We start from the raw sequence: 23865 nt of genomic DNA on the forward strand, positions 1-23865 counted from the left end.
AGCACTGTTTTTTTTGTGTTCGTATTAAGTCGCCAGTTTCACGCAGTAGCATTTTTTGCTTGCCCAGCAACATCATGTGTCGCCGATGCCTCACGGGTTACACCAAAATGTTCTGAATGAATCTAGTTGGTATAGATTTGCAATGTCCTGCATTTTAGCCTTCCACTCAATTATTTGTTATCTTGCCCATTTTCTTACAGAAAACAAATTATATGCAGATGTTACTAAGACTGGGCCTTCTTAGTAACAAAATAATTAAACTTTGTCACAAGCGCCTGACGTCGTCATCTTCAGAATTCTACAGCAGCAACACAGCTTCAGAAGCATCAAAGATGATGACAGGATAGTTAATATACACATTAACTGAACCTGGATTAACAGGGCTGAGCAAAACTGCGGCCTTGTTCAACTCAATGGGGTCAAGGGGGAGAGGGGGGTAAAATAAAGAAACAAAATAATCCTATATCCTGTCGATCCATCATCTATGGCTTGCAGGAAACATATACAGGTATATTGTACCTACACCACTACATTTGTCAGGCTCTGTCTATGTAAGCTTCCGCCTTCTTCCGACAAGTCTCAGGAAAACCGGCGAAACAAATAACTCTGCTGCTGCTGCTGCCGCCACCAGGTCGCCGTTTTATTTATTTTGCAACTTGCAATCCGGTTAATGCGCGACCGCCAACAACAATTTATTGCATTTTCATCAACAAATCTTCTGCTCAAGAAAACCTAGGAGGTTAATTTCTGATCCACTAGCATTCCATGGCACAGGGTCCAGCAGTAACCATTTTGGCCTTGCCCATGAATTCTTTTAGATCCCTGAAAATGGAGTTACAGGAAAAATCATCACAAAGCCCAAGAAAAGAGATAATATATATTGAGTGATGCAACTATGCATTTGGAGAAAGCAGCTGCATAATGCGGATGAAGCATGAATTTACCTGCATCTGGGAACTGAGCAGTCCCCGTGATCACACTGTTTTGAGTGAGTGAGCAGAAGTCCCCACATGAAGACACAATTCCTGCAACCTCCTTGGTTCCGGATAGCACATCGTACACCATGGTAGAACAACTTCTTCATTGTAACACACAGTTTGAAACTGCAATTATGCGGATTGTGGAAGCATTTTGATGCATGCACCAAGCTCTCAAGGTAGTCCTGCTTTGAAATCATGAAGTTCATTAGTATGTAACAGCGGGGAAAAAATATCATTCTAACAAAAGACAATTAAAGAAATTTATTTTAGAACTACACAATCATCACACAAGAATCCAAAATAAGGAAAATCTTCACATTCACAGAACCGTACCAAAAAAAGGGATCATATTCCAAACAATACAAAAAAACTAATCACAGAAATCGTCCATAAATTAGGTAAGAGAACAAAACAAAAGAGAACTAGACTATCCAGTTACAAATTTAACATCCCTTTGGCATTGCGGTGGATTGTGATAATCCCGTTTGTTTAACAAGAATTTGAATATTTGACTGTTTGTTGAAATAAACTTTATCATAATTCTGTAACTATTTTTCCACAACACTGCAGAATAAGTCCAGCACATAACAGCCCAACACAAAACTGAGACTTAAAACGGATACCTGCAGAGTGTAGTTTGGCAGTAGTTGCCGATTGTCCGCCTGTTTGAGTTTATGTATGTGCAAATTTTCGCCGTCTTGTTTATAGCATGAATCACAAAATTTGCAGCCCGCGCAAACCAGGCACCGCCACGCAAAGCGTTGATCCATTGCCCGGTGACAAGCAGAGCAAGCTGAATCATGTAGATTATAAAGAATCATCATTGTTGAGTGTTTTGCCCGTCGGAGTGTATCAAACTGGTACTGATTGTCTTGACAATGCTTCAAGAAATCTGTTCTGCTGTCAAAATACTTGCTTTCCATTGTTGGATCTCCATCATCAGTCTCTGGGAGAGGTTCTTCCTCTATCTGCAGAACAATTAGTTAATCTGGTAAGTACAAATTTCATCATAAATTTACCTAATAATAGCAACGTGAATATTTTGCTTGCTCTATTTGACTGATGAAATGAACTTAAAACTATAGCAGAGTTTATAATAGTACTCTTTGAAAGGCATGCTTTTGTTTTGTTGCAGCTGGATGCCTGTTCTTTTGTGGGGCACTTAGCTCCTCTGCATGGCATCTACAAGGAAGAGCAGGCAAAAACATCATCAGTAATGGGTGCTATCTCAATGGAATGGGTAATTAATTTATCGAGGAACAAAAACTGAGAAATTAAAAAACAGGGGTCATGTGAAGTCCATTTTGCAATTTGAATGACAGATGATCAATTCAAAAAGAAACTGGAGGCAGATAGTTACAAGGGCCTGGGCGCTAGATGATAATACGTGTGTGCAGTTGGATTTTTCATAAGAAAAGGCATTCTCACTGCTGCTGCTTTACTAAGCTTTATGTGGTCATAACCTAGGACAGCAGATTACGTAAGTATAAGATAAAATAATAGTGATCGGATGAAATACTTACTGGTCACAAAGATGGAAGTTTTTGCAGCAAGTACACATCCAACTTTTACCAGATAAAATAGGTTGGTGGCAATGCTTGCAAAACTGCTGCAGACAAAGCATAATAAAGTCTTCTTTCATTGTTCTCATCTTTTCTCCAAGCTACCAACAATGAAAAATATGGTGTCAGTGCTGACGTTATACTGAAAGGGGGATTAAACAAGATTAAAGTAAACTAACTTTGTGCACTAACAAGATATCCTCAGGGTTCCCTTTCCTGTCATCACGTTTGGCAACCCGTAGGGCCCTTCCTGCTTGTATGTCGTTCTTCTGCGAGGTGTCGTCGTCTTTCTTCTCGAGGAGTTTCTCTGCTTCCCCAGGCCAGAAATCATTCTCACAATATGGCAAGCATGCTGCAGAAGTAACGGCCTTGCATTCACTGGTAGGCTGAAGAAAAAAATCGTACAGCGTATTACGCTCCACAACTACACCCTCCCTAACAGCCTTCTTGATCAAGTTCTGGTACCTAAGAAGATTCATGAGAAAGCCCAATGAAGTACCATAAACAAATAATAAGGATTAAATCGTAATTATCATGTTATAAATACTGACCAGCTCCGAAGTTTGTCAGACCTCGGCATTTTTTGTGCCGTGGGATGACAATACAAAACATAATCATCACGCTTTGTAGATGGGCAAGCCCATATGGAGCAGCTTACAAACCCTTGTTTCTTGCAGTAATCCAAATAGCCAATCTAAAGGAAAAACATATCGGAAGAATTTGAGCTCAACATGAAATCAAGAAAGTTAATATTAGATGAGTGTTCGCATTTCTCGTACCAAAATTTCATGGTACACAAAGGTACGGAGAGCTTCGCCACTTGCAGATTTGATTTCAGGCCTGAAGTACTTGACCGAATCGATATATGCAAGATAAACGTGCCTTTGATTTGGTGAGGGGCTAGCAGAACCATACTCTTGTACATACATGGCAAACAGACAAACATCCACGCCTTCATTCTTTTGAAACAAGAGAATGGCCTGTACAGAACAAAAGGCACCAAAAGTTAGCCCTCATTATGTACTAAATAGCTGAAATTATTGTTAACTTGGATAATGACAAAAGAATTTGTCAAATAAGGTATCGCCCAATCACCTTCGATTTGTACGGAAATTCACCAGGGTAGTTTCCTTGTTTAAAAAAATCCCGAAAACGTGGTAGGACTTGAAGTACTCTTGCAGCAGAAGAAACCACTCTAACAGTAAGACCTTCAACTTCAGGTACCTAAAATATTGGAGTGCAAAAAGAAAATTGCAATAAGTTAACTCCATAGTTAACATCAGACTGCAAAACAATTCCTAGAGACAGGCAAATAATATTAAGATCAACACAGACAGACTGAGTAAACATCAGCAATCAGAACTCATTTCATTATAATATGACATGAATCAAATTATCTCTATTCGAATCCAATAAATTCAACCACACAACTTGACATAGTTTAGAGAAGAAGATCCTGAAATGCAACAAATATTACCCAATTATATATACAGATAATGAATTACTAAGTCGACAGAGGAAGATTGCAAATTTACAATGAAAGAGCTAATGTGTAAGTTCGAACGACATGGATCAAGAAGAGCAAGTAGCTCCTGGAAAATAATAATTAAAGTATTAAAACAGGAATGTGATAGGTCTATGGTTAGTTGTATGGTCAAGAATTGCTGATAATATGGGAGTTATTTTGTATGTAGTAGAAGCCCACAAGATAATCACAAATATAGCACAAATACCTCTTCAACACTTTTTCCTGAAGCCCTTGCCCTCTGCAGCCGCTCATGCTCAAGCCGCACTGAAAGTCTCTGCTCGATATGATTGCTCAGTTTAGTTCTTGGTAACTCTAATGCTCCTAGAACAGCAGATGACTCCAGCAAATCTATATCTCCGCTATCCTTCTCCTTCAATAAACATTTCGCACATGTATACTCCACCCCCTCCTCCATAACCTTAGGGTTAAAAAGGGCACATATTTGATGCTGCCACGCTTTGCATTTATCACACGCAACCCACTGAAATGGCACAAGTTGAACAAAAGATGAGGAATTTGTATATGATTAAGAATAAGTAGAGAGATATAAGAAAAGCACATTACCCATTCAGACTCGGCATCTGTTTCTGCATAATTGGATCTCCTTTCATATTTAGCTTTTGCATTACTAACATGGTGGTGACATTTGGCACATATTGAAGTCTTATCACTTCCATTTTCCACAGGAACATAATAGGATCCCGTCGAATTTATTACTTTAAAACACAGAGCACAGAATCGTGGAGGAGGTTCAAAAAGAAGCCGCTCCATCCCACATAAGTTGCATGTATTTTGGTCAGGCAAGCCTGACTGGTCCTCTTCTGTAATCGCCTTGTTCTGAAAGAAGGAAAAACAATTGAGACAACGAATATGACCTATAGCTCAAAATAACTAAATATTATGTACTATACAGGCAATCCAGTTAACATGATAAAACAAAAACTATTCTTGAGCCTGAGTCAAGTGAAATTACATAACTACGTAATTTTGCATATTACTAAGTGGCATAATCCGTAGATATTCTAGTACAACTAAGGATCAAGTGATATACTGATATTACAGTAATAGAAAACCGATGAGATCCAACAGGCTCTGAACTCACCGGAAAAATATGCTGGCCCAGACTTCTCATGTGATCTCTAAGCTCCTCAGCAGTTAAAGGATAAAGTATTGAGCCCCCTCTTTTCTTCCTTGTAGTTAGGCTGGCTACTAGTGATGTTTGATCCACTGAGCTAAGCTTAGAGTCCTTCATCTCGATGTCACCATTTTCATAACACAACCCTTCGTCAGCTTGCACAGCAGTCTCTTGCAACCTAAAATTCTCCATGGTATTGCTAGCATTGCTGTCCTGCAAGGAACAGCCAGATGGCGACTTCATAGATAATACTGTGGTTTCAGACTTTACTGTTTCAGAAGATGCATGAGGCCCATTGGCAGCAGGCTGTTGTTCCTTTGGAAACTCTGTTTCATCGGCATGGACAGGAAAGGGGTAATTAACCTTTAATCGTTTTGCCGGATGATGCTTGCCAGAAGATTCATCTGAAGCAGGTGAATTTGGCTTTGATACAGTGCTATTTGATGTCTGTTCAGCTCTCCCCACTACCTCTCTTACAGTGACACAATTACCAGAGTACAAGTCATGGCCTCCAGCTGTGATATTTGACTGATCTGATTGCTCTATTGGGTGACTCCAAGTATATAACATTTCCTTGCATTCTCTGTACTGTAGAGACGATGATACTAGGCCAGTGGAATATCTGTTGTTATTTGTAAAATTTGCGGTTCTGTCACACATTCCAGACACAGAACTGGAACTACCAGATGTCGATGGTTGTGGACTATCAACTTGATGAGCATCACCTGATACAATTTGATCACAATGTTTAAGATGCAAAATAGCTTAAGCTCAGGTTCATACATAACTCAAGTCAAGGTAAGTAAAAACTGACCTGGGAAATGGTCTTCTGTATGGCCAGTAGGCGCTCCACCACTGAAATCTCCAGCAAGACAGGAACTGTATTTTGGTAGTGATGACATACATGGTGCAGCAGTGGTGTTTGCTAAGCTTTCAGGACTCCGTTTAATGTTATCAGCTGAAGAATGAGCAAAGTCGGCAGCAACTTCATGATGATTAGTTGGTGCAAATCCTGCCCAAATAAACCCAAAGTTAAAATTCTGAAGTTGTATTGTGAGGTCAAGATTGAAAGTTCGAAAGTGATCATCTTAACTCACCCTGAGGATAAAACACATGCTGTATACTTGAATCTGGTACTTCTATCCCAAGCTGTCCTGGGTAAGATGTCGGTAAAGCTGCTGAAGAAGCCCAAGCATATATACTGTTGCCAAATGATCCACAACTGAGAAGAGCATTTACCCTAACTTCTAAAGTTTCAAAATCCATGTATTGGATCTGAGAGGAAAAAGTAGGTGTTAGCAAGTCATTCAGAATTATAATAATATGATTTAAATGACCGAATTCCATGAGTACATCACATCATCTAACAGTAACAGTACCATGAACGGAAAACATAACAAATTACAAGAATAGCTTAAACATTGACAAACAGTGACCGAATTCCATGAGTACATCACATCATCTAACAGTAACAGTACCATGAACGGAAAACATAACAAATTACAAGAATAGCTTAAACATTGACAAACAGTTCAAGTTCAGCAGAGCATGATTAAAGATAGCATCTAAAGATGATGTAACAAGAAAGCAGAATAACCCCAAACAAAGCACTGAGTGAGGTCAGGGACAATTATAGTGAAACAGAGGAAAGAATTATATTTGCAACACGACACAACACAAACCTTTGATTCAGCATCCTTATAAAGCTGCTCATCAATACTTTTTGAAACTGCCAGAAGATAACGTGTGTCCAAGTTGTAGAAATCCCCCCTTCCTTGCAGGTAGTTTGCACTGGATAGATAAAGAGATCAAGATGTAGTGTGAAAACAGGAAATGTCAATGATAAATTATTTAGAAAGACAGAACCACTTAATATTTTTTTCACCTCTCTAACACCCCAAATTATCTACTATGCATGGGTTTCAATCAAACAACAAAGTACAGAGACGATATTGTCATACATAGTATGTCAGCATATTTTGCATGCACGTCTATGGCTGAAGTCCAATAGTACACATAAGACACAACTGACAATTCATTTTTCCCAAATTTTATGAAGTTTCTCCAGTGACTGAAAATTGTATTCTATATGTAGAAAAAGACCAAGGCATCGGAATCATTCTCAAGTACACAACAATGTATTACTATAAGAATATGAACAATGACAGATTCATCAACATAGCTAGGAAAAAAGGACCTACAATGTAACCATTGCTATTAGAATAAGCTTGCATTGCTGTCGACATTGGTGGTTTCAGTACTCATTCTCAAGTACACAACAATGTATACTATAAGAATATGAACAATGACAGATTCATCAACATAGCTAGGAAAAAAGGACCTACAATGTAACCATTGCTATTAGAATAAGCTTGCATTGCTGTCGACATTGGTGGTTTCAGTACTCATTCTCAAGTACACAACAATGTATACTATAAGAATATGAACAATGACAGATTCATCAACATAGCTAGGAAAAAAGGACCTACAATGTAACCATTGCTATTAGAATAAGCTTGCATTGCTGTCGACATTGGTGGTTTCAGTACTTACATTCTATGTTTGATCACGAGACGTACTGGAGAAGTATCTGAATCCATATTATCCAGCTGAAGAACTTGCGCTGCAGTCTGTGTGCGAGGTTTCTGGACAGTAAAGCCACTTGGTGCATACTGCTGCTGGATCCCTTGCAGGGTTTGTGTCATCATCCTTCTAGATCACTTAAAATCCACATATTTAAGTTAGTTTCAGACTTATCAGCAGCTACAAGCACCCCATATACAATAAATGGTCGGGGCAAATGGTAATAAACAAGAAAAAACCAAACAATTATTATATTAATACAACGCAAAGCAGCATTAGATAATCGGTACGGGCAAAAGCTCCATTTTGCCAAGTAAAAATCACAACACGCCAACCACCGAGCCCCACATGCATGGCTATCAACAAGCACTTCAGCCTTATACTAAAGTGAGTTTTAAAACCAGTAAACCATGACTAACAGCAAGCACACAAACTAAAATCTACGACATGAAAGAACTGAAATTTTTCCTCCTAACTAAAATCTACGACATGAAACTAGCCACTGATAAGGGACAAGAATTATGTGCATAGAAAAATGTAAGCAAGAAGATTGGCATGCTAAATAAAAGTAAAACCAATGTGATTTTCATATCCAGGAACTACATTGCTCATCATTTAAGTAACAAAATGTACGACCTTAAAGCATACATTCATATTCAATCAGCAATGCCACCCCCATTCAGATGTTCACTAGTATACAATCAGCAATGCCACCCTCATTCAGTTAAGACTCGGGTTACAGAATGGCCGGGCGAGCATAACAAGTACGACCAACAATCACAGCCTAGCTACAAACACACATATTTTTTTCCTAATTAAAACGAGATTGGTTTCGGTCGACAGCGGCAGCAGCTCGTCAGACCAGCGGCGCGTGGCACGCACGGTCCACGGAGAAGTGAGGGGCGCGGGGGAGGGGAGGGGGAGGGCTTACTGGGGAGGAAGAGGCCGCCGTCCGTCGCACCCTTGGCCGGAGGAGGCCGCGTCGACTGCCTCGGCTCGTCCGCGCGGAGTCGCCGCCTAGGGTTAGGGTTTGCTCTGCCTTTCGTCTCGGTCGCGGCTGCGGCGGATCGGACGGTGGAGGCTTGTGATGGTTGTGGACCGCGAGGATCGGGGTTGGGGTTGGGGTTGGGCCGGGATTCTCTCCGCGAGCCAGATATCGGCCGTCGCCCCGACTTCTTGAATCAGTCGGAAAAGGGGGGATTTTTTGTCTCAGAGAAAAAGTCGGAAGAGGGAAATTGGGTGGGCGTCACAACTGGAATCAATCTTGGGAGTTTGGTAGCATATATATATATAAATAACGAAAATACAAAGGTGAACATGGTGCGCACGCACCCATGTGAATAGTAAATTCATAAAAAATACTAAAAAAAAATCTGAAATTTCGCGGTATGAAACTTGGTCGATCATTCTACTCACGTGTGAAGTTTCATGATGTATTGAGTATTGACCCTCATGGTATTTTGAGCGAAGAAAATACAAATGCGGCCATACTATTCATTAAAACGGTATTTTTTAATATAGTTTTGATTTTGTCATTTTTTTTCCCAGATTACCACGGATGTGATTTCTTCGTGAAACTTCATATGCGAGTATACCGGTTGACTATGTATATTACAAATAAATTCAGATTTTTTTATTTTTTTAAAATTTTTTGAATTTATTATTCATAAAAGGTGTGTGCGCACCCATGTTCATCAAATCCGTGTCCGTATAAATAATGCCATATAAAGATTAAAATATGGCACGATCCAAACAAGAAGCATACCGCAAAAAAATCGTATGAGTGTTAGAGTCGGCCCGTGGGGTTGCATATGCCACAAGTGGCGACCCTGGCCCAATGAAAGGGAAAATGTAGCTAAACTATGGGCGTCCTTATTGGCTGCCCGACCGAAGAAAACTTGCAATTGAAATTAGCTACCCTGGCGTGAATCTCTTCAATAACTAGTAATAATGTACGTGCAATGCACGTTTATATTAGGTAGGATATTAGTTGCACGTTATATTAGGTAAGATATATCTGTTGCACGTTGGTATTTGGTAAGATATCAATTACTTTTTTCGCGGGAATGGTAGGATATTAATTACATGGCAGATTTCATGGGATAGCGTTTAGTCAAAACATGTTTATAACCGATGGCAGTGGTGGGTAATTAGAGTGTTAAACGTGTTTGGTGCTCAACATTGGAGCGATTTGAATCGCTAGATAACATGATTTGACGGTCCAGATGGTTTGGATCTGCCTCTTTGGGTCTTTTTATATTGGTATAGATATAGATGATTCCATGATGTCGTCTGCTCCTTCCTTCTATATCTTTCACAACGTGTTGTCCGTCTGATGCAACAATTATATTTTGGAGCCCAAGATTTGCTGCAAGTGCAAAGGCTTCGCGGCAGCTAAGGAAGCAGCTCCCAACAAACATTTCGCCCCCTCTTGATCGCTCGCAGGGGAGGCAGGGGAGGGGGGAGGCCAAACCCCGATTGGCCCAAAGGACTAGTTTTTTTTTAAATGCCATGAAAAAACATATTTTCTTATAAAAACAAAGGATATCATAAATTTATAAAAATGTCATTATTATGAAAATATGAAAAATGCCGCTACTTTATAAAACTTCCACTTTTTCTAATTTATATATTTACAATGGTATGTTTAAAAAATGTGCCACGGGATCTATAAAAAGATAAATTTATGAAATTTGCCATGGAAATGTTTCACGGTGCAAAAATGCCATGTTTTTTGGATTTTCTTAATTTTGCCTAGACATAAACAAAAATTTCCATGTGTAAAATTTGCTTTATTTGGTCCACTGCACAAATAATTACTTATAAAAAATTGTCATGTCAATAAAAAATGAAATTTTCGTCCACTTAATAATAGAACCGCCATCCTCTTGATAATAAAATTGTCATACAAATCTATACCTGCTAATAAAGGAAATAGGTATTCTTGGTCCATCATGCTATTTTGTATAAAACCTCCTTATGTTTCTGATAATCAACCTGTTGTCCAGTTTTAAATCGGATTTTTGGTTTCAAAGAGAACCCCCTGATGGTTTTTGGTAATCAATCCATGACTCAGTTTAAGTTAGATTTTTGTTTTTTATAGGAAACCTCCTGATATTTGGGTTAATCAATCCACGGTACATATGAAATGTTTTATAAAAGTATTCATATATTTTAAACCCTAACTCTAAATTTAACATGTTATATGTGTAATTTGATTAAAAAATATGTAGAATCTAAATATAATGTTATTTTGCATGTTAAACATTAAAAAATGCAATTTAGGATGCAACCTCAATCAATGGCGCATGATCCATCTTTCTTCATACCGGTGCCGATCTGGATTAGAAATGAACACCATAGCAAAACCAGGATTGAAGACGAAACAAACATCTATAACCACACATGCATACCTCACGAAAACCTCACATGAAAAAACCAGATTTCTCATCTTATGCACACACAGAGAGAGAGAGACACCTTAGGATTGACAACATTCTAGCGCTTTGTGATTGTGTGAGAACTGAGGCCACCATCGTCAAGGGGGGGGGAGGATAAGGGCAACACAAATGACATGCCATGCGTTAAAATAAAGGACATGAGTCTTGGGTCATGGTTATTGGGTTAGGAAGTGGTTTTTTTCTCTCCCGTTGCAACGTACGGGATCTTTTGTTAGTAATAATAAAAACGTCACCCTCTCAATAATAGAACTATCATCCTATTAATATTTAAACTCCATGCTCTCAATAATAAAAGTTTCATGCTCTTAATAATAAAAATGCCATGTTATTAATAATAAAAATGGCATGCTATTAATAATAAAATTGTCATCCTCTCAATAATAAAAATATCATGTTATTAATTATTAAAATGCCATGCTCTTAATAATAAAACTGCCATGTGAGGAAGTAAAAAAACATACTATATATATTGATTTCAACAATGAAAAATATATTCAACTGCTAAAAATAGCCTTTACAAATAATAATACAATACAAATGATGGAAAAGCGCAAATACCTCGGTCAGGCTAGTTATATTACACTTTGGATTCCGCCACCTTAACTAACACAAGTGGTTCTATAGTATCGCCTTAGCTACTTGTGTCATTGCAAACCTACTCCTTGTGGGGGCTCTTCAAAATCGAAATTTACGTTTACCACAGAAAAACTGTAGGAGGACTAGAGAGGGATTGACGTAATGCGGTGGGTGTATTATTAAGCCTCGAGGGCAAGTATATATACAACAATTATATTTTGGAGCCCAAGATCTGCTATGAGTGCCAAGGCTTCGCGGCAGCTAGGGAAGCAGCTCCAAATGAACGTTTCGCCCCCTCTTGATCGCTCGCAGGGGTAGGCCAAACCCCAATTGGCCCAAAGGCCTAGTTATATTTTTAAATAAAATGCCATGAACAAACATATTTTATTATAAAACAAAGGAAATCATAATTTATAAAAATGTCATTATTATGAAAATAATGAAAAATACCACTACTTTATAAAAGTTCCATTTTTCTAATATATAAGTTTACAATAGTATGATTAAAAAATGTGTTGTGGGATCTATAAAAAGATAAATTTATGAAATTTGCCACGGAGATGTTTCACGGTGCAAAAATGCCATGTTTTTTTGGATTTTATTTATTTTTGCCATAGACAAAAACAAAAATGTCCGTGTGTAAAATTTTGCTTTATTTGGTCCACTATATAAAAAATTACTTATAAAAAATGTTGTGTCAATGAAAATAAAATAAAATTGTCATGTCAATAAAAAATGAAATTTTCGTTCTCTTAATAATAAAACCGCCATCCTCTTGATAATAAAATTGTCATACAAATCTATACCTGATAATAAAGGAAATAGGTATTCTTGGTCCGTCATGCTATTTTGCATAAACCTCCTGATGTTTTTGATAATTAACCCGTCGTCCAGTTTTAAATCGGATTTTTGATTTCACAGAAAACCCCCTGATGGTGTTTGGTAATCAACCCGCGACTTAGTTTTAAGTCAAATTTTTGTTTTTATAGGAAGCCCCCTGATATTTGGGTTAATCAACCCACGGTACATATGAAATGCTTTATAGAAGTATTCATATCTTTTAAACCCTAACTTCAAATTTAACATGTTATATATGTAATTTGATTAAAAATATGTATAATCTAAATATGATGTTATTTTGCATGTTAAACATTAAAAATGAAATTTAGGATGGAACCTCAATCAATAGCGCATGATCTGTCTTTCTTTCGTACCGGTGCCGATCTGGATTGGAAACGAATATCATAACAAAACTAGGATTGAAGACGAAACAAACATCTATAACCACACATGCATGCCTCACGAAAACCTCACATGAGAATACCAGATTTTTCATCTTATGCAAAGAGAGAGAGAGAGAGAGACGCCTTAGGATTGACAACATTCCAGCGCTTTGTGATCGTGTGAGAACTGAGGCCACCGCCATTAAGGGGGAGGGGGGAGGAGGATAAGGGCAACACAGATGACATGCCATGCGTTAAAATAAAGGACATGGGTCTTGGGTCATGGTTATTGGGTTAGGAAGTGGTTTTTTTCTTCTCCCGTTGCAACGTATGGGCTCTTTTGTTAGTAATAATAAAAACGTCACCCTCTCAATAATACAACTATCATCCTATTAATATTTAAACTCCATGCTCCCAATAATAAAAGTTTCATGCTCTTAATAATAAAAATGCCATGTTATTAATAATAAAAATGGCATGCTATTAATAATAAAATTGTCATCCTCTCAACAATAAAACTATCATGTTATTAATTATTAAAATGCCATGCTCTTAATAATAAAACTGCCATGTGAGGAAGTAAAAAATCATACTATGTTGATTTCAACAATGAAAAATATACTCAACTGCTAAAAATAGCCTTTAAAATAATATTACAATACAGATGATGAAAAAGCGCAAATACCTCGGTCAGGCTAGTTATATTACACTTTGGATTCCGCCACCTTAACTAACACGCAAGTGGTTCTGTAGTATCGCCTTAGCTACTTGTGTCATTCAAAACCTACTCCTTGTGTGGGCTCTTCAAAATCGAAATTTATGTTTCCCTCAAAAAAACTGTAGAAGGACTAGAGGGATTGACGTAATGCGGTGGTGTATTATTAAGCCTCAAGGGCAAATATATATAGAGTACAAGGCAAGACGCCTCTCATAAAGAAAAGATAAAAATCGTATAAGGAAATAATACGATCAATCTTAACAAATCCTAATCTAGCATGATCTATACACCAACAAAAACAAATCGAAATTTACGATGAAACTGAAAGGTCAGTGCAGCATAGCTGTACGTGTAGGTATACGTGTCTGCGTGCGCCCATGCATAGTCCGCGCGGCGGCCCGAGGCGAGATGAGCCTGTGCGGTGGCGGCTTCATGCGCTCGATCTTCTCGAGCGCCGCGACGACCTCGGCCATGGAGGGACGGTTCTTGGGGTCGCCGGCGAGGCAACTCATGGTGAGCTGCGCGGCTCGCAGGGCGGCCCTCGGCGTGTACTGCCCTTCCAGGTGCGGATCTACCAGCTGCGGCAGCCTCCGGCGGTCCGCCAGGTACGGCTTGGCCCAGTTCACGAGGTTGAGCTGCGGTGCCGGCCGGGCCGTGTCGAGCGCGCGCAGACCGGTGAGCATCTCCAGCAGCACCACGCCGAACCCGTAGACGTCGCTCTTCACGTACAGGTGACCTGCACATGCACTGGGTTTTGAAGGGAAAAAATACAAAATAGCATCGTCTTTTAAATTATGCTGTGAGTGTGCTATAGCGTGCTATTAGCAAGACATTGTACACTAATTTGTTTAGTGAGATAATTCTTTGCACACTATAGCATGCTATTAATGACGCTATAGCAGGCTATTTTTTATTTTGAGCGAGTGAGAGTGGTACGGCACCTGTGGAAACGTACTCTGGTGCAGCGTAGCCGTAAGTGCCCATGATGCGGGTGGTGACATGGCTGTCGCCGTCGGCCGGGCCGTTCCTGACGAGGCCGAAGTCGGATATCTTGGCATTGTAGTGCTGCATGACGTACGCACCCAACGCACAACACGTACGTGCGTGGTCAGTTGATATATATATAGAGAGAGCAATGCTATTCTTACGTACTCGTTAGACAAAAATCTTACGTAGAAGGTGTGCATAGGAATAACATTTTTGTTGATTATATAGGCGATTGTACATTTTATATAGGGTTCATATATGCACGTGTACCGTGTCGAGGAGGATGTTGGAAGACTTGAAGTCTCGGTAGATGACATGCTTGTCCGACGAGTGCAAGAAGGCGAGGCCGCGTGCGGCGCCGATGGCGATCCGTAACCGTAGGGCCCATGAGATTGGATGGACGGAGCCGCCTTCTCCTACCAAGAAACATATATACCCTCTCAGTTTACCATCTCTTTCACTTTTCCCTCAAAGATGTGACCTTGGCACCACATCAAAGTTTGTTTTTGTTTGGTGCGTATAGACCATCCCACCACACTTACTAAGAATAGCCAATCTAAAGCGGCTGTCAAAAAGAGTCACAACTCCAATACACATGAAATCAAACAAGCGAAGTTACAAAGAAACAGACGTGCAAGACTAATAAAGTAGTTGCAGCAGGGGACTCACTTCTGAAGAGATGATTCTCCAAGCTCCCCTTGGCCATGAACTCGTAGACAAGCAAGAGCTCCCTCTCCTCCAAGCAGTACCCCAGCAGCCTCACCAGGTTCGGATGCGACATCCTCCCAAGGAAGTTCACCTCACACTGCAAAATTATTAATTGTGTGCTTATCCATGTCTATTTTCTATATAGGGACTCCACTTCAACAGTTCAATGCTGATGTTGGTGTGTGCATGTGTATGCACCTGCCATTCTTCCAGGCCCTGGCTGCTCCCCGGTTTGAGCTTCTTGACGGCAATAACCATGGCGCTGCCAACGCCGCTGCTCGTGGGGTTCATCGTCTTCTTCTTGTCGACCCAGCCCTTGTAAACCCTCCCGAACCCGCCCTCACCCAGGACGGTGTCGGGCTTGAAGTTCCTGGTCGCGGCCTTGAGCTCGGCGAACGTGAAAATGCGCAGGTTGGGCACCTCCAGGATCATGCCCTCCTCCGGCTCCAGGAAAGCCGCCGATATGTTGCCAGCGCCATTAGTACTTCTGCTAGTGATGACGCTCATGGACGAGCCCTGGGATTGTCTGGCATTGGGTGCAGACATGGGTGGAAGACTGCGGCTTGCGGTTGCTACGCAAACAAGAGATCGAGACAGAGAAGAGAGAGCTGAATTAGCAAAAGGTGGCAAGCTGCTGCAACAACAAATAGGCTAGAAGTTCCATATGATTTTAATATACTACCCTTTCTCAAGACAATAAACAAACAGGTAAGCCTCTTGGGTTTATTGAAATTTCATAGGAATTTGGAAGGATTCAATTCCTTAAGTTCTTCTCTGCAATGTTTGTTTGGTCTGTAGCACAAGACTTTCTCGGTGATCTACTTTGATGCAGTTTTAAAGAAAAGAAAAATTAAATCAGAGACTAGCCTCATGGAATAATGATTTTGAATGATGACATGCACCTAATAATTGAAAATTATTGTGATTTTCCCTTGGCATCCACAAACAACTTATATTACATATTTCTAAATTTTAAATTTCTATAAGAGCTAACATGCATACTATAACTTCAAATTTCCATGCCTTTCCTGCTCCAAATCTTTTAAAATCACTTAGATCAAAGAGGATAAAAAAGACTACGCCGAAGTAATCAAGGCACAGACAAAACAAACCAAACATGATGTAATACACACAGTTCCGAATTATTCACTCTGTTCCACAATACTGTATTTTCCATAGTGGCCTTGTATAAGTAAATGGAGAGAGTATAAGAAACGATCTTATATTTAGGGAAAGAGGGAGTAGTTAATTAAGCAAGAAATGCATGTCCGGATGAAGAAGTGGTAGTAACTATTACCTTGGGGTTGGGGTTGTCTATATTGGCCCGGCGTGTTCACCCCTTCTAATTCGGTTTCCTCGGAGCCGAAGCAGTTCCCCATGGAATTAAAGCAACGGCAGAAAGCGCAGTGGATCTGATCTCTACCCAGAAACCACGTATATATGTTCTGATCTCTACCTGTAGAGACTGATGTCTTCTTCCACCTTAATTAGCTGGTGCTCCTCTTCTCTCTGCGTCGTCGTTCCTGGTAGTATATAAAAAGCCTCCGCTCTCCTCCTGTGGAAAGGCCAAGCCCCTACGCGTTATGGAAGACCTTGCCAACATTGGCGCCGTCGTCTTGGGGATCTTGTTTGGGCGTACTACGTAGCATGGGCTAGCTGCTGCATGTGTGCTACTGAGGTGCTCCTTTGACCGCCAGACGTACGGCACGTCAATCTCTCTCATGTGCTTCCTTCCAGGCAATCGCAGGGTGGAAGGGGAGCAAAGTGGACTTTGGATTCGGTAAACAAAGGTGATTTTAGAGACGCTGGTAGAATCTCACCATACAAGGACATGTTAGTACGGGCTCTGGCTGAGTTAGGTAAATAAACGAGACTGGAACCGGACCTCACAAAATCCGGCCCCAAAACATCGGCGGAAGCACGCGGGCGCTTCCGTGAACATTGACCGGTTAGCACTCAAATATTCTGTTCCGTAGTTGAATACCTCATTGTAAATCATCAAATTCAGACAATTATATACAATGTAAAACCTAGTCAAATCTTCGCCGTCGGCCGTCCTTGTTGTTCACTCAAAGTGAAGGTCCCGATCGCCGGCGACGTAGAATAAGACATGTGACACGGACTGACCCACATGCGACACTAGGCGCCGCCCTCTCCCATGTCCTACTCTTCCTCGTCGGAGCGTGTGGCCTCAGCGTCGCCGCTGGAGGTGAGATCGATGATGGACGTGGACGCGCGATTCTTGTGGTTGCGATGCTAGGGGGTGCTGGTCACATGCCTTGGGCCGCCAACCCGGCGGATCCAAGCGCCATTTGCGCAAACGCAATGGATTTCCGCTAGAACGAGTCCGTCCGCGGTCAAGCGCACTCCTCCCGGGAGTGGCAGAGAGACATGCACACGCCCATATCCTCCTCGGGACCGCAACAAATATTTCCGACGTGCAGCTCGGCTAAAGCTCTTTCAACACTTATCAGAAACCGAGGTGGTGTTAGTCACCTCGGATGCAATGCGACGGGAAGATATCATGCTTACGTGATACCATGATACGGGCTCCTGGGAGTCGTTCGATCTCATATCCGACTCCCGGTAACTCTTGAACATTTTGCAAAAAAGCCATCCGAGAGTCTCAAAATTGTGCATACGTACAATAGCTCCTCAAATGCCGTCGGATCTCATATCCAACGGCCAAGAAGGTCGTATCACAGTATCACATAAATCTCGGTATCACCTGATATTTCCCCGCAACGCGACACCGAGACTTGATTGCAGAAGTATGCTTTCGTTGAACTAGTTTCAAGACCGACGACCGAAGATAATGTGCACCTCGGATGAACCGAGGTGCGTCCAGACTTAAAGACCGGTTTAGGGGCTACTGAGGATGTCCCGGCTAAGGGGTCTCTCCTCATGTCGAATCCCGAGTTGAGGACCCCTTGTCGGTTTCGACCCGGGCCACATCAGGCGGCCCATGGTGTATAATTAGAAGGGTCCAGAAGATTTCACGTATACTCCAAGACTCTGGATTCGTGGAGGATTCTATCTCTCCGTATGTAGCCAATTATGATCTTGTAAACCTATGACCCACGGTACCTAAATAAACCGAGCGGCCTGGTGCGTAGACAACATAAGAAATCTCTAGGTAGATACATGTACTGTACTTACTTCATCACAATAAGAGTGTGGTTTTTGTGCACCCACGGACTTTGCACCCCGGGTGCGCCCACGATAATAAACTTAGCAAAACATTTCAAAAAAATATGAAATTTTGTGGATGTGATTATGACCAAATGTCTTAGGCAAAATTTGGTGGCCAAATGGCATCCGAGGAGCTCTGTACAAAAAAACAAAGTTTATGCTGAAACATGTAAACAGTAAACTTGGATGCAGAGCATATTTTGTCTTTCATTTTGTATGGAGATCATTTGATGTTTATTGGTGACCAAACTTTGCAAGCTCCTAAAACATTTTCTCATAATCACATCCACGAAGTTTCAGAATATTTTATTGTTTTTCCTATTTATTTCAAATTTACTGTTTACTATGTGGGTGCATCAAAGTTGGGTGCAGCCACTGTTTTCCCTCGCAATAAACATAAGCAGGACATAGGGTATTATCTCCTCGAAGAGCCCAAACCCGGGTAAAGTCTTCTGTCCCCATTACCATCGCTCCTAGACTCATAACCTAGGATACCCTACCTCGAGATCTACCAGTTTAGGTTCCGTCACAAGTGGCTTCTTTAGAAAAGGGAGAACCAACATTAGGTTTGGACCAGAGAAGATTAGGCTTGCAAGTATTATATTTGTGATCCAAAAGGATCAACCAGTTCTTATCACCACCAGCAAAATACCTACTAGCTAGCCCAAGAAGCAAGTAAAGACATGTTAAGCTCTCTCAAATTAGGGACACCTAAACCTCCATAAACTTTTTTCGGGGATACAAGCCCCCAATTGGCTAAATGAAATTTATGAACATAAGACCAATGGCGTGATTTAGCCAATTATGATCTTGTAAACCTAGGACCCTCGGTACCTAAATAAACCGAGCGGCCTGGCGTGTAGACAACATAAGAAATCTCTAGGTAGATACATGTACTGTACTTACTCCATCGCAATAAACATAAGCATGACGTAGGGTATTATCTTCTCAGGGAGCCCAAACCTAGGTAAAGTCCCGTGTCCTCATTACCATCACTCCTAGACTATCCCCTACCCCGAGATCTGCCAATTTAGGTTCCGTCACAAGTGGCTTCTTTAGAAAAGGGAGAACCAACATTAGGTTTGGACCAAAGAAGATTAGGCTTGCAAGTATTATATTTGTGATCCCAAAAGGATCAACCAGTTCTTATCACCACCGGTAAAATACCTACTAGCCCAAGAAGCAAGTAAAGACATGTTAAGCTCTCTCAAATTATGAACACCTAAACCTCCATAAACTTTTTTCCGGGATACAAGCCCCCAATTGGCTAAGTGAAATTTATGAACATCTCCCAAATTCCCTCAAAGGACTGACATCCATTTAGGAAGTAATAGTTGTAATGGCCCATTTAGGAAACTTAATGATAGACATCAAATATAAAGAAATACTAGCAATGCAAGTCCGAAGCAACACTACTTTGGCCTCATAACTGAGAAATTTATCTCTCCACCCACAAATCCTCTTAATGATTTTATCAATAATAGGTTGAATATCTTTCCGCCTAAGCTTGAGATAGTGCAGAGGCACTCCTAAGTACTTAAGGGGAAAGTGATGATCTTACAACAACAGATTCGATCTAATAATTTAGTGGCATCATCCTCAACTTTAATTGTAAGAAAATCACATTTATTATTGTCAATCCTCATGCCAGAAAGTTGATCAAAACAAGAAAGGGGCCACTTAACATTCCTAGCAGAGATAGGGTCAGGATTAAGAAAAAGGATGGTAACGCCGGCGTATTGGAGACTAACAACACCCCAGGTCGACACCGGGAAGAATCCCAGAAATTATACCAACTCGAGCAGCCTTGGCAAGCATTTTAGAGAAAACATCAGCAATTAGATTGAACACAATAAGGGGGCACGTCACCCTGTTTTAAACTTTTTCCCCAAATAGGGACTAGTGGTGTCATTTAATCTAACACAAAAAGAACTCTGTTTTAGGATAGATAGGATCCAGCCGCCGAGATCATCATTTCCACAAGGAACTCCCCGTTGCTCTTTTTCATAATCACGAGGTTGAGGATCAAATAGGTTCTTAGAGCATCTGCAGCCGGACCTTTCAAACCCGCCTCATACGCCTGGGCGGGCCGCCCGGTCACTGACTGGTCACATTTTTTCGACCCAGACGGACGCCTCAAATGGGCCTCAAACGCCCAAGCTGACCAGCACCCCCCATATCCAGCCCAAATATGAGGCAAATATATATGGGGGCGCCTAGGTGCGCCCGTTACTCCTGCCACGTCGGACCCGACCCATGCTGGCCCACCCGACCCCACTTATATTCGCCACTTCACTCCACTCCCCTTCCCTCCCCTCCGCCACCCAAAATCGTCTCCGGCATGGCGGGCAGCGGATCGGACTTCGACCAGTCCGGACCGTCTACTGGGGTGTCATCCCGTGTGGGTTGGAGGAGTCAATGGCAGTCCGCATTGCACTCCGCCACTTCCGGAAGGACAACGCCCGACCGACGGACGGATCCAGCCGCCACGATGCCATAGCGTCAGCTCACCGGGCGCTCGGGTCCTCTGGTGCTGGATCCTCGCGGTCCCGGCAGCCGGAATACCTCTCCTTCCCCATCACCGGTCAGGCAGACTATGAGTCCCATCGGGAATGGGCGGCCCACCGTGGGAAGGAGAGGATAACGACCTCCGAGGCCCGTATCACGGTGGAAATGGTGGCGGCGGAGGCGACTAATGCGGCGGCACGGGCGGCCACAGAGGAGGAAGCCACCCGCGCCCGCATTGTGAAGAAAAGACAGCGGAGGAACACGTGCGCCCCTCGCCCGAGAACAAAATCGGGCACCATGGCCAGACTGCCACCGAAGGAGGAGAAGGAGGACAGCTCCGGCGATGAGCAGATCTGGCTCGATCCGTACTGCGTCTTCGACCGGTACTTCCACGAGAAGGACGGCAAGGGTGCCGGGAAGGACAATGGCAGCTGTGGATGAACTCCACCATAGCCAAACATGCCAATTTTGATAGTCCGATGGCATGTTTAGTGTAGAGTGATGGAGTAGCCGGACGATGCGTGTGCGTCGACATAGTTGCATGAGTTTGTATGGATTTGAGATATGGTAATTGAAGTGCCCGATGTGGATTGCATTTTTTGAGGAGTGCGCGGTCAGTGCCCGCGAGCGTTTGAGGGACCGGATTTGCCAAATTCGACTGTAGATGCTCTTATGGCAGAAATTTGGAGGTTATATGTTTGGTGCTGCTCTAACTACCGTGCGCAGGTTTACTGATCAATTCTTTCTGATCTGTGGATTTGCTACGAGAATTATATCCAGCAGTTGACAGCCATCCGCACTTTTTAGCATGTTGTTTCCAGAGCCATCTGCCCACCTTGGACCGGCAGGCAGTCCGTCTGAGTTGGTCCGGAGTCTGCGGCCATCTCGTTACTATGTGATGCATGCACGCAAACGCAATCGACTGATCAAGGATTACACATTAGAATATAGGGCTAGTGCTAATGCATAAAGCAGGGGCAGAGTCAGGATTTGGGTACAGGGGGCCAAGCAAAGTTGATAAACCAAAAAAGTTATGTGCGAAAAAATCATGTAATGTAATATCATATTAGTCTAAATTTCTCCTGCAATTGCCAATAAATCAAAACTATTAAAAAATTCATCAGAAGATAATCTAATTTCTAAATATTCCCCTTTTCAATTTAGATTATCTTGCAATTCTGAACAAGTCGTCCTCCATTTGAACCGGGGACGGGGGATGGCAACTTGCACATTAGCCCCGTTCACAATATCATTGGGTTGGGAACTCAATACAACATGCTTAAAACTTAAATTAATCATTGTGATGTTTGACGGTGCTTTTCTTTCCATAACCCTTTTTCAGTTTTGCGAATACTTTTGATAACCACTTAGCAGATCAAACTACTATCAAAAGAAATTTCAAATGAACTACCGTTGTAAATCACCATTATAAAATAAGTAAAACTGGATATAGAATTTCGACGCGCATAGATGAGGGCCGAGAACCGGCGGGAGTAGTCTGCAAGATTGCTCATCGCGGAGCCAGTGCCGATTGATTTAATTGGACTCAAATCTGATCATGGCCAGGGAGGGCAGGAGGCAGCCGCAGCCGCAGCCGCCAGCGCTTCGTCTCAAATCATGTCAGGGGCTAATCATTTTTTAGGGTAAATAACGCCAGGGGCTACCATTTTTTTAGGCATCACCAGGGGCTACTAGTACTAGGAGAGGAGCGGACGCCATGACCATATTGGGCTTTATTATGGGCCTTTACCCTTCTGCAGATTTTACTGTATGTTTGAGTTATTAAGGGGGGCCAAGTACGTCGATTAATCAAGTTTTATCGCTAAATACACCTAGGTGTTATAGAAGTCGTCGATCTTTAGGGGGCCAGGCCCCTGCTCGCCACCCCTTGGCTCCGCCACTACATAAAGGGTGCAGGAACACAAACCGTGTTTTTCACCTGACTCATTGTAAATCAACGAACCTGTCAGCAAGTCCGTCCGTCGGCGCGGTCAATGGTCATGGTAATATCCCGGCAAAAAGAATGGTTACAGTAGTACTAGTACTATAATCTGGCCACAGATATGGCAATCCTATCCGTATCCGGGCCTTTAACCAAGTAGTCAAATGTACAAGGGTGCTTTATTTACCGCTTTTGCTATTTGTTTTGCATCTCAATTTTTCTATCCGTTTAGTCAAATGCATGGCCGGTTATTTCAAACGCTTTGTGACATGTGCGTCGAAGGTTATGCTGTACTCTCTGGTACAGAAATATAAGAGCGTTTATCACTACTTTAGAAGGGAGTACCATATTTCATTAACAGGGTTATATAAATATAAGAGTAATGCTACATGCACGTGGTAATACGGAGTAGTTTTGATTTGGAACATTGTGATTGGTTTAGAGGGGAGGGAAGGGCCCCACCCACCTGAAAATCAAAGGGGGGGGGGGGGATTTAAGGGAAGGCTCCGTAATCACCAGTCATGCGACCTTTGCTTTGGCCGCCACCTTCGTCGTGGCCTCGCGCTGTGACTGCTTGATGGCGACCCGAAGGGCTTTGTGGTTTTGCGACGGAGCCGCCACGCGTCGGTCTCCACCGTGGTGAGGAAACGACGGAGGACCGCGGCGGGTCCGTGCAGGCCCGGTGGGCGGACAAAGCTTCCCTTGTCGCCGCCCTCTCCATCGCCCGCTGCCTCTTGTGGCGTGTGGCCCACACCTCGGATT

General features: G+C 42.0%; 2 protein-coding genes across 4 annotated transcripts; both read right to left on the reverse strand.

The window, feature by feature from the left end:
* Positions 1-237: 237 nt before the first annotated feature.
* LOC123051125 (probable histone acetyltransferase HAC-like 3) lies at positions 238-8978 on the reverse strand. 3 transcript variants are annotated; one of them, XM_044473920.1, is made up of 17 exons: positions 8720-8978; positions 7759-7917; positions 6888-6996; positions 6303-6480; positions 6020-6217; positions 5173-5930; positions 4635-4907; positions 4276-4551; positions 3638-3766; positions 3322-3522; positions 3094-3236; positions 2722-3007; positions 2504-2643; positions 2084-2162; positions 1604-1948; positions 945-1165; positions 238-822 (listed from the first exon to the last, which is right to left on the reverse strand). In XM_044473920.1, the coding sequence occupies exons 2-17, from the start codon at positions 7911-7913 to the stop codon at positions 756-758; spliced, it is 3558 nt and encodes a 1185-aa protein (XP_044329855.1). In that variant the 5' UTR covers positions 7914-7917; positions 8720-8978; the 3' UTR covers positions 238-755. The 3 variants fall into 3 exon arrangements, with proteins under 3 accessions (XP_044329855.1, XP_044329854.1, XP_044329856.1); XM_044473919.1 differs by having other exon boundaries at positions 7759-7925; positions 8720-8977; XM_044473921.1 differs by having other exon boundaries at positions 945-1162; positions 7759-7925; positions 8720-8974.
* Positions 8979-14095: 5117 nt separating this feature from the next.
* LOC123055496 (probable serine/threonine-protein kinase PIX13) lies at positions 14096-16840 on the reverse strand. The gene is made up of 6 exons (XM_044479496.1): positions 16759-16840; positions 15660-16033; positions 15423-15558; positions 15024-15166; positions 14708-14831; positions 14096-14502 (listed from the first exon to the last, which is right to left on the reverse strand). Exons 1-6 carry the CDS (start codon positions 16838-16840, stop codon positions 14096-14098), a joined length of 1266 nt encoding a protein of 421 aa, XP_044335431.1.
* Positions 16841-23865: the final 7025 nt, after the last annotated feature.

Source organism: Triticum aestivum, chromosome 2D, assembly GCF_018294505.1.
Source record: "Triticum aestivum cultivar Chinese Spring chromosome 2D, IWGSC CS RefSeq v2.1, whole genome shotgun sequence".
In the NCBI taxonomy this organism is placed as follows: domain Eukaryota; kingdom Viridiplantae; phylum Streptophyta; class Magnoliopsida; order Poales; family Poaceae; genus Triticum; species Triticum aestivum.

Bases quoted from the DNA above. Each gene is read 5' to 3' on its own strand.
- LOC123051125 (XM_044473920.1), bottom strand. From the start codon at position 7,913: ATGATGACACAAACCCTGCAAGGGATCCAGCAGCAGTATGCACCAAGT. The intron at 4,552-4,634 runs GTAATGTGCTTT...GTGCCATTTCAG, and splicing joins CAGATGCCGAGTCTGAATGG to TGGGTTGCGTGTGATAAATG. The intron at 2,163-2,503 runs GTAAGTATTTCA...TCTTCCTTGTAG, and splicing joins AACTTCCATCTTTGTGACCA to ATGCCATGCAGAGGAGCTAA.
- LOC123055496 (XM_044479496.1), bottom strand. From the start codon at position 16,840: ATGGGGAACTGCTTCGGCTCCGAGGAAACCGAATTAGAAGGGGTGAAC. The intron at 16,034-16,758 runs GTAATAGTTACT...TTGTTTGCGTAG, and splicing joins TAGACAACCCCAACCCCAAG to CAACCGCAAGCCGCAGTCTT. The intron at 15,167-15,422 runs GTGAGTCCCCTG...TCTTGGTAGGAG, and splicing joins GGAGAATCATCTCTTCAGAA to AAGGCGGCTCCGTCCATCCA.